The sequence below is a fragment of the Guillardia theta genome, assembly GCF_000315625.1.
Source record: "Guillardia theta CCMP2712 unplaced genomic scaffold GUITHscaffold_193, whole genome shotgun sequence".
Classification (NCBI taxonomy): domain Eukaryota; class Cryptophyceae; order Pyrenomonadales; family Geminigeraceae; genus Guillardia; species Guillardia theta.
This window is the reverse complement of record NW_005434483.1, coordinates 1-9645: the sequence shown is the minus strand read 5'-3', so window position 1 is coordinate 9645 and position 9645 is coordinate 1. Positions and strand designations below refer to the sequence as shown.

General features: G+C 57.8%; 4 protein-coding genes across 4 annotated transcripts in view; 1 reads left to right on the top strand and 3 right to left on the bottom strand.

Annotated features, from left to right (window-relative positions):
• The window catches only part of GUITHDRAFT_148138 (hypothetical protein), a gene marked incomplete at both ends in the record, with an annotated part of 4825 nt that extends 2509 nt beyond the window's left edge, over nucleotides 1-2316 (bottom strand). The window contains 5 exons of the mRNA XM_005820042.1: nucleotides 145-378; nucleotides 477-680; nucleotides 916-1122; nucleotides 1392-1581; nucleotides 1616-2316. Of these exons, the coding sequence (XP_005820099.1) occupies nucleotides 145-378; nucleotides 477-680; nucleotides 916-1122; nucleotides 1392-1581; nucleotides 1616-2316 (1536 nt within the window). The remainder of the gene's footprint in view (nucleotides 1-144; nucleotides 379-476; nucleotides 681-915; nucleotides 1123-1391; nucleotides 1582-1615) is intronic.
• Nucleotides 2317-3273: 957 nt separating this feature from the next.
• GUITHDRAFT_148137 (hypothetical protein) lies at nucleotides 3274-4986 on the bottom strand (the record flags this gene model as incomplete). The annotated part of the gene is made up of 3 exons (XM_005820041.1): nucleotides 3274-3404; nucleotides 3461-3545; nucleotides 3598-4986. The coding sequence occupies 3 exons, from the start codon at nucleotides 4984-4986 to the stop codon at nucleotides 3274-3276; spliced, it is 1605 nt and encodes a 534-aa protein (XP_005820098.1).
• Nucleotides 4987-5781: 795 nt separating this feature from the next.
• Nucleotides 5782-7173, top strand: GUITHDRAFT_156148 (hypothetical protein). Its single transcript, XM_005820040.1, has 6 exons — nucleotides 5782-5963; nucleotides 6039-6661; nucleotides 6717-6812; nucleotides 6864-6909; nucleotides 6972-7039; nucleotides 7087-7173. The coding sequence occupies exons 1-6, from the start codon at nucleotides 5849-5851 to the stop codon at nucleotides 7120-7122; spliced, it is 984 nt and encodes a 327-aa protein (XP_005820097.1). The 5' UTR covers nucleotides 5782-5848; the 3' UTR covers nucleotides 7123-7173.
• A 42-nt stretch (nucleotides 7174-7215) lies between these two features.
• P1_2 (large subunit ribosomal protein P1_2, cytoplasmic) lies at nucleotides 7216-8264 on the bottom strand. Its single transcript, XM_005820039.1, has 3 exons — nucleotides 8246-8264; nucleotides 7425-7671; nucleotides 7216-7362 (listed from the first exon to the last, which is right to left on the bottom strand). The coding sequence occupies exons 1-3, from the start codon at nucleotides 8252-8254 to the stop codon at nucleotides 7268-7270; spliced, it is 351 nt and encodes a 116-aa protein (XP_005820096.1). The 5' UTR covers nucleotides 8255-8264; the 3' UTR covers nucleotides 7216-7267.
• Between the last annotated feature and the right edge of the window lie 1381 nt (nucleotides 8265-9645).

Here is a 9645-nt window from a genome sequence, read left to right as displayed (position 1 = left end):
GAGAGCCGAGGAGAAGCTGAGTATGGGAAGGTTGCAGGAGAGCAGGGGAGCAGAAGAGGAGGACAGGAGTGGAGAGTAGGAAGAGGAGGAGAGGAGATGAGGAGGGGAGGAGGGGAGGAGGGAAAGAAAGAGGACAAGACTGACCAGATCCTTGACAACGGGATGGTCCTTGTAGTCAGCCGACACAAACCCGATCCTCAGCTTCCTGCTGCCTTCGCCGTGTGGATTGTGAGCAGCATGGACGATGAGGGGATAGCGGACGAGGGGAAAGGGTTTGAAGTTCTTCCCCACCACTCCACTGACATGGACGGCAGCCTTGTTGGCATGGAAGGAGGCGATGGCGAGAAGCTCCTCGGGCTCGAGGGGATAGGCCAAGCTCTAGCAGGAACGAATCAACAGATGACTTCACCCCAAAGAGGGAGGAAGAGGAGGAGGTAGTGGTGGAGCAGGAGCAGGAGCAGGAGCAGGAGGAGCACCTGGAATGGCTGGACGCACTCGTGGATCAGCGGGTCCTTTCCTTGCAAGTATCCCTTCATGATCTCCCGCAGTCGCTTCACGTGCCTCCCCCGCCCCTCCCAGTGGCAGGCGAAGATGGTGGCGTAGAAGAAGTTGCAGAAGCCCGCTTCGTAGCCCGGAGCAAGCTTAATCCCCTCCGAGTACGCCTGCACTGATAGCCCGATCTGCCGACAGGTGACGGGAGGGCGACGATGAGGAGGATGGGAGGGATGCGAGTAGGAGGAGGGTGGAGGGTGGAAGAGCAAGATGAAGGAAGTAGAAGCGGACAGGACAGAGGCACTTGTGGGAGGAACAGAGGGCGGAGGGGCAGGGGGCAGCAGGTGAAAGATAATCATGAGGAGCAGGAGCAGGAGCAGGAGCAGGAGCAGGAGCAGGAGCAGGAGCAGGAGCAGGGATTACCTGTTCCGAGTCCTTGTAGACGTCTCCGAGCTGGCAGTAGGCTTCCCCGTACTTGGGGTCGATGCGAATGGCCTCCATGCACATGGCCTCTGCTTCCTTGTACCTCGCCTGTGAGTTGAGAACCTTGGCAGCGTTGATGATGGCGGCAGGAGATCTCGGGGACTGGTTGACAGACCGCTGATAGTAACGCAGGGCTGCCTGATTATCCTAGGGCACACCAGAGTTATGCTCCTGTTGCTCCTCCTCCTCTTCCCGCCCTCCTCTGCTCCTCTCTATTTGATCACTTGCTCCTGCGTACTCTCTTTCTACTGCTCCCCCATCTTTGCTTTTCTTCCTTCCTCCCCCCCCCCCAGCAGCCTCTTCTCTCCTTCCTCTTCTCCTCTCTTCCCCTCTCCCTCTCCTACTTTCCCACTTCTCTCCCTTCACTCCCTCCCTCCTTCACTCTCCCCTTCCCTCCAACATCTCCTCCTCCTCACCCCAAGGGCATCCGCCAGCATGCCAAGTGAGTTGTGGAAGCGACTGTCGTCCGGGCGCAGAGCGACAGCCATCTCGAGGAACCTCTTCGCCTCCTCGTACTTCCCCAGGGTCGTGTAGATGTTTCCGAGCTGGAGGTCAAAGTCAGTCTCTCCCTCCTTTGCCGTACTCCTTCCCGCAGTCTCCCCCTCCCTACAGGTTCTGTCGTCGTCCTCACAGCCTCTACCCCTTGCCCCACAGCCCCCTTCCTTTCCTCCCACTCGCTCCCTCCTTCTCCACAGCCTCTCCTGTCCTCCCTCGCTTACTTCCTACCGTGTGGTAGGCATCAGGAAAGTTGGGCTCGATCTTCAGAGACTGATGGTACAGCTTAATCCCTGCCTCCCGGTCCTTGAAGCTCTCGGCCATGAGCACGCCGAAGTTGAAGTAGGCCTGGTAGAGGAGGGGATCGAGAGCTATCGCCTTCTCGTACGCCTCCTTCGCCTCCTCCATCTTCCCCGCCGCGTCGAGAGTCACCCCGAAGTTGACAAACACGTCGGCTCGCTCCTGCTCGTACTCCAGCGCCTCCCGGTAGCTCTGGATGGCGTCGTCGAGGCGGTTCATCCCCCTGAACGCCATGGCCAGGTTGACGCGAGCGTTCACGAACTGAGGAGCTAAAGCGATGGCCTTCCTGTAGTGCCCCACCGCCTCCTCCCATCGCTCTGTCGCCCGTGCTACATTCCCAAGCTTGAAGTGCGGCACTGGTGAAGTCGGAAACTGAGACATCATCTCCTTGATCTGGATGCGGTGGAGGTGAGTTGAAAGGTTAGGGAGCAGGAGCAGGAGCAGGAGCAGGAGCAGGAGCAGGAGCAGGAGCAGGAGCAGGAGCAGGAGCAGGAGCAGGAGCAGGAGCAGGAGCAGGAGCAGGACCAACAGAACAAGCAGGAGCATGGCGCTTATGTAGATGAGGTCACCTGATTCGTCGCAGCCTTGACGTCTCCCGCCATCTCAAGTGCGTCTGCTAGGAGCATCCCAACTTCTCCTCGCTCCTGGGCCTCTCCGTAGGAGTAAGATTTCAGAGCTGCTTCGAAGCATGCGGCGGCAAGCTTGCCGTCCTCCGCACCCGCTCTCTTCATGTACATCTCTCCCGCGCCCCGCTGCTCCTTGGCAGTGCGAAACTGCTCTGGACATCTTCTGGCTTCTTTCGCTGATCCCAGGCAGGCAAGGAGGAAGAGCGGGGAGCAGACAAGCAGGAACCCAGCGGAGACTCCGGTACCTCCACAACGGATCCTCTTCATCCAGACCGTTCACTCACTGCTTCACCGCCGTCTCTTCTTCCTCGTCTCTTCTTCCTCGTCTCTTCTTTCTCGTATCCTCTTTGCCTTCAACTCGTCCTCCTCTCCTCTCCTCTCCTCGTCCTCCTCTCTCTCTCGTGCTCCTCCCTTCCCTCCTCCTTTTCCTTCCCCATCGTGGTCCTCCGAGGAGTCTATCCGATATGTCGGGTTACCCTCCTCCCCACTCATATTTTCAGTCTCCCGGCACTGCAGCGGCACTGCTCCGCCGGGCGCACGGTCCCGCCGCCCCGCGGCAGGTCTCCTGCCGGGCAGTCTCCCGGTCATTTAGCAGGTCATGTGGCCGGGCAGCGGTACTCATCATCGCGGCTGTGGTCATGGCCTGGCCGCGCAGGCCCTCCAGCCCGGGCTACGGTGCCAGGCTCCCGGCCGCCCGCGGCGCCGCCCGGCCGGGTCTGCTGACTGTCTGTGGCACCTCAGTGAGGTTATACCAACGTGACAATTCAAGTTTTGAGTTGATCGGAATCATTTTTAATGATTGACCCTCGAGCCTGACACTGAGCCTCGGCTGAGGGACTCAGAAACCTGCTAACATCATCTGCTTTCTCCATCCTGACTAGAGATTGTCTTCCAGGTCTCCTAGGTCGTCACCGAGCAGTCCAGCCCCCGAGAAGGCTACGGCGGACAAATCATCGTCCATTCCAACAATGTCGCTAGACCTCAGTCCAGGGACAGCCACCTCCCCTTCTGACGGCAAGAGAATCATGAGGAGGAAGCAGCGATTGCAAGCGTGTCAAGCGTACCTTTCAACAAGACGAAAGAAGAGAAGCACACTATGAACACGTCCAGAAATGAGTTCGAGATGATGGCTACGTCACTGGAGAACACCTAACACCACGTCAGGGAACAAGGGCTTGATCTTCGGGTCGACGGTACAAACCTTGGTTCCATCGGTCACTATCCACAGGATCTCTGCCAGCCCGAACCCAACGTAGACAACGGTCGACAGCTTGTTGCAGATCTCGTGATTCCTCTTGCCCCTCCTCTTCGACAGGGACGTTACATCAGCCATCAGCACAGTAACGAGCGCAACGTAGCAGAAGATGCTGAGGATCCAAAACAACCACCTGGAGCCGCCCAGCACCGCCGAGGCAACGAACAGGCAGACGACGCGGCTGACAGAGAAGAACATGAGGGACTGGAAGGGCACAGAAGTGCAGCCGACGACGACGCAGATCTGGTAGAGGAGAAGGGGAGACACGAGGAGCCATGCTAGGTGCCGCACGTAGAACAGGGGGTAAGTCGGAGCTAGCGCGTACTCCTCGTCGTAGAGCGGGTTGGGGTGCGCTTTGTCCCCAGGGGAGGAGATCAAAGAGTCACTGTAGGCCCACTTTGAACTGATCCCTATGCCCGTCTTCCGAAGGACCAGCAGCCCGTTGCCAGTCGCCATGGCCAGGTAGCAGATGCCTGCGATGGTCATGATGAAGAAGGCATTCTGCAGGAGATCCTTGACCACGAGGCTCGGCGCTGACCTGCTCTTGAAGAAGAAGTAGAAGCTGCAGGCACAGAGGATGACAAAGGAAGCATAGAGGACGATGACACCGACTGGAGTGACACCCGAGACATTCAGAAGGTTGCGAAAACTGAGCGACCTCCACCCTTCGAACATGGCTTCCTTGAGCACGGCCACTGACAGGCTCCCAGAGCACAGCTCGTTCGACCCATCTGTCCCGGGGTGATAGAAGGTGAGGTGCGCGCTAGTCACGTTGGGGCATATCCTCTTGTCACAGTCTACCGCCACCAGGTACCACAGGTGCGCATGCTGCCCCTGGAGCTGGCGGGATCCTTGCACCCTGCCATCGCCACCGGGAGAGATCACGGCCTTGGCGTACTGCGAGATGGAGGAGCAGGATCTGTTTGCTACTGCGTCTGTCCAAAACTTCCCATACGCGTTGTCTTCATCGGCGAGGAGGAAAAGGGTGACTGAACGTCCAGCACCAGGTGCGACATCGAACGAGATGGACGCAAGATCCTTCTTCGCGTCTGACGCGTCCATGCCGGGGACACAAAAGGTGCCAAGGAGGGCTGAATGCTTGCCGAAGCACACTGGCCATTTCACATTGATGTCCGTGTGCTCGGAGTCTGTGTTACTGATCGAGTAGGAAGGGATATGAAATCCATGCGCCAGCGACAAGAAACCGCCCGTTCCTCCTAGGACGCTGGCGCTCTTTGCTATGGGCGCATCTTCAGCCAAGATGGCATGACCTGTCAGCCTCAGCAGCAGGAGGAAGGTAACAGCTCTCCCTCTCCCTTCCCTCATCCTCGCCATGCCATGTTCCTGCTCTACGTGTACTATATTAGACTCCTCATCCCCACCTGCAGTCCAGATTAAGTGAAAATATCAGTCAAGTTGTTCGGCGCCGGCCGGTCGGGCCCGGACTCCGGGAATTCAGCCGGTCGTCCCCAAATTTACTGAGGAGGCCCTGTAAAAGTTTTGACTTGGTACTACCGGTGTTGGGGAGTCATAAAAGAGGGGTATTTTTCTCAGGGGGGGGTGGGCCTTCTTGGGGAATCCTCATATTGCGATCACAGCAGTCTGAACTTCGAGGTATGTGTAGGAGGGGTGGGGTGATGATTTCAATGGGTAGTGGAAATGAAGGAGGGGTGGTGTTACACTGATTTGAGGTGGTAGGTAATTTAGTGGGAGCTCAGGTACTTCATGACCATCTTTTCATGTATCAAAAGTAGCGGTCATCAGGTGCAATTGTGGGGTACATTGGGGCACAAAAGGCGGAGACCCCTTGTAGTAGGGTAGGGGTATAGACGTAAGAATTTAGTGGGTAGGGTCATGTTGTTTATGCGAGCGGTGGGGTGCTCTCCAGGGATCCGTCCATGGTGATGCAGCTGTGGCAGGCGGTAAGAGAAGCCGGCATGCAGATTCTGAGCCTCAGGAGTTTTCGATCACATGAAAGTTGTTGTCGATGCCGATGATATTGTTTTTCTTGAAGCCTCACGAACCCTCCTTGTTCCATGTGCTGTGTTTTTCTGATCCTTGAACTCTATCTCCGTTATTGCACCCTCGTCCTCAAAGTCGAGGGAGTCGTCTTCTGAGATTGCACTTACAGATTCTTCCGAGGACCATCCTCGTCGTCATCTTGCTAAGTGGAGTTGAAGCATTCCATGGAAATGTCATGTTCCGCGGACTCCCGCATCATAAGGGGCTCTCCCTGCGATCAAATCGCCCCAGCTCCTTTTCTCTCGCCCCGACCTGCACCGGAGGGTCGGGAGGAGGAGGAGTTCGAGCAGGTATTCTGTTCAATTCTCACACTTGATGTATATGTATCGAGATCTTGCGGAAGATTGACGCCTGCTCCCATACAGGTGGCAGCGGAGGCGGTGATGGCGGCGGAGGTGGCGACGATGGGGATAAAGGGATCCCCCAGGATGTTCTTGCCTTGCTGGCCAGCAAGAAGATCGCCATAGGTCAAGTTCCAGCTGATATCCTTGCAGCTCTGAAGGCAGGGCGTGCTGGGACGGCAGAAATCAATGCATGGATTCACCTGCAGAGCAATGCTATCTTGAAATTCTTCTCCTCGGTGTCCGCTGGGATGAGGGACAGGTTGATCGCAAACGATCGATTTCTGGTTGTCATGGGGATCGAGCTGCTCATAGGCTGTGTGAGCAAGATGGCTGCAGAGATCCGAGAGAGGTCGCAGAGGAACGCTTTCTGGGACGAGTTGGACTTCGTTGCGTCCGATATGGCCCTTGAAATCATCGGAGACTTTTCGCTCGTCTGGCTCCTTTCTCCTGCAGCCAAGTTTGCAGCTGAGCCCACGGGCGGCATCTCAAAAGCCATCTCCTCCCTCCCCTCCCATTTCCTCCAGCCTGGTTCCTTCAGCAAGGCACAGCGATTGGCCTGCTTCGGTTACAAGGCAGCCATGTTCTGGAGTGTTGGAATGTTTGCCTCTCTGCTGGGCCACTCGATGACCAAGTTCCTGCTCGAGGTAGTGACTGGCTGCGTGCTCCTGTTCGATTGACCCACACCCTCCTCTCCGACAGTCCAGAGGAGCTGACACATCGAAGCTTGCGCCTGTTCTTGACAACTCCGTGCAATGGGCGAACTTCATGGGTCTTTCGTCCAATGCTCGTTATCAGGTGAAGATTCTGCCTGACGATTGGCGATCTTGTGACAAGTGTCTTTCAAAGCTTGTGAATGGATGGGAAGCTAACATAGTTCCCAACATACCTGGAGGTGAAACCAAAGGCACTCTGTTTGCTATCCCCTGTTCACTGATGTTTTTCATCTTTCCCTAGGATTCTGGCCACAGACTGCAATGACATTCATCGTGCGATTCATGAATTGCTACTCTGGCGGAGAGCAGGTGGGGTTTAACGACGACGAAATGCAGTGGTGCTGACATGTATGCAGTGGATTTGGTATGCGAAGTTCATGGGACTGCAATGAGACCGCCAGCAGTTAATGTGCATGTAGAATCAGTAAAACAGCAATGCTGCATGAACTTGATGTCAATTCAGAAACCTCGTCAACACATCTGCGTTCTTTTTTTGCATGTTCAATCATTTCTAAGATAGTTTCAAGCCAGCAGGGTTTAGTCGAAAAGTGAAAATCCCATGTCCTCCTCCTCTTCGGGCTCGGGCTCGGGAGCCTTCTTTCCTCCAGCTGGGGCAGCACCACCACCAGCAGCTGCGAAGAGGACACATGCGTGAGCGAAATCAAAGCCATCCCATAGAAGTCAACACTCAAACCTGGCGCAGCACCACCGGCGGCAGCAGGAGCTCCTCCTCCTCCTCCTCCTCCGCACTGAGCAGCAGCTTTCAAGATTCCAGGGAGATCGGCAGATGCCATCGCCTTCTCAAAGAGAGCTGGGTAGGAAGCATCGACAGAGACGTTGGCCGCGGAAAGGATCTTCTGGATGCGAGCAGCTTCGATAGGATGCCCCTCATCGTGGAGGATCAAAGTTGCGTATGAGCATGCAAATGAAACGTCGTTAAGCTGCAACAGTACAAGTCAGAATGAGCTGAACCTTGTTCAAGGTGAACACAATCCTGACTTTCAGTTATTGCAACCTATCACTCGAGTCCTCTCACCAGACACTGCCTCACACACATTTTCATCTTGCGATGCACCATGACACTCAGATCTTGGTCAACCTCGTGTCTACTGCACAGCTCAAACAACTGTCCTTGCCATCTAGGTTCTGTTCCAGCAAGACTGTTGTGACCCCCATCACACGGGCCAAACAACCGTTCAATGCACGAACAAAACAATCCATGCAATCCCTCGTTAAACACGTAGAGGATTCATCATGCAGTTTAGCAAGCCCATCAGTCCACAAGCAACGCAATCAAAAGACGACCGCACGTCCTTCTCATGTCCTTGCGACAAAAAGCTAGGAATGTTCACTGGTACTCCTGACCGTTCTTGTCCTCAAACTAGCCACGGGAACAGTCTGCCCCTGCATCTCGACTCAAGCTTATCATCTACTCTCGTCTCTCGTTCCCGTGCCTCTTCTCCTCCTCCTCCTCCTCCCGCATAGCTGTCCCATCGCGCTTCCCATCAAACTTACCACGCTCATGGCTGCTTCCTCACGCGTGTCGCGTGCTTTTTTTCTCTGTAACCGATAATGAACGGTCTTGACCCTCATCCCCACCTTGACCGTTCTGTCTCAGTGACCGACGCGCCGCCGCTGAGACGGTGCCACAGGCTGAGTCAGCCCGCACCGGCCCGTCCCTTCAAGTCTTTGAGTCAGGGCCGGGCCGTGTCCGAGTCGGCGCACAGGCTTCCGACAGAGTCAGTGATCCCGGCCCGTCCGAGCCCTGAGTGCGAGAGCCCGGCCACCGTCGGGGCCGCTTTGCGGCAAGCGGCTGACAGTCACCCGCTGCTCACTGGCAGTCGGGCGGCGGCGCGGCGCCGTGCCGGGCCCGGCCCGCGGGGTGCCGCCGCGGCCGCCGGCCGCCACCCGGTGGCGGGTGACCGTCGGTGACACTGGCAGTCACAGGGGCTCGGCACTGGCGGCCCGCCCGCCCCGCGCGCCCCTAGCCGCGCAGGCTCGGACGGTGCCGCGGCACTGCGCGCCGCGGCACTGCGCACAGTGTGCCGCGGCGCAGCCGCAGTGACTGCCGCGGCTGAGTCACGGCACAGCACGGTGACGGCCGGCTCCCCCCGGGGCGGCCGCCCGCCCGCGGGGAAGCGGGGGCCGGGCCCCGCGACGGTCGCCGTACGGTACCCGCTGCTCAGTGTCGGAGTGCCGGGCGGCCCGGGGAACGGCATCACGCCCCCCGGCCCTCTGCCGCAGGCTCAGCTCGGACCGTACGCCGGTCACCGTACTATCATGCCGGTCCGTCCGAGTCCGGGAGTCCTCCGACGGCCCGGCCCGGCCGCCCAGGCTCAGCGAGTCCGAGTGAGCCGGCCAGTGGCGGCTCGGACTCGGCGTCCGTCGGAGAGGCTGTGTGCCAGTCCCCCGCGTTCGGACTCAGCCTGTGACAAGCGGGCCTGTGAGGACACTGCGCCCAGTTGACAGCCAGCCAGTGCGGCACTGCGGCGGCAGCGGGCTGGTTTCGGAGGAGTCTGAAAGCCCGATTTCGGCCCGCCGCAGCGGCCGGCTCCGACTGTTGGCAAACCGTGAACTGACTCGGTTCGGTGCCCCTGAGTTCAGCCGGCCGCACCGTCGCCGGGTCGGGGGCATATCAGAACTCACTGAGTCAGTTCGAGTCCGGCGGGCCGAGTCCCAGTACGATAACTTGTGCCATCACGGTCATGCCAGGAACTACTAAACTAAACGGTTGGCTGACTCTCAGCAGAAGTTCAAAGTCATCACGGCGGAGTCCTGTCTGTTGTTTCAAGTTTTGTTTCAATAATCGTACATCCCTCGTCCTCCCATCCCTGTCCTCCTCCTCGCCGCGTCCGCAGTCGCTCGCTCCCACATGTTGGCAGCTCCTCCTCCTCCTCCTCCTCCTCCTCCTCCTG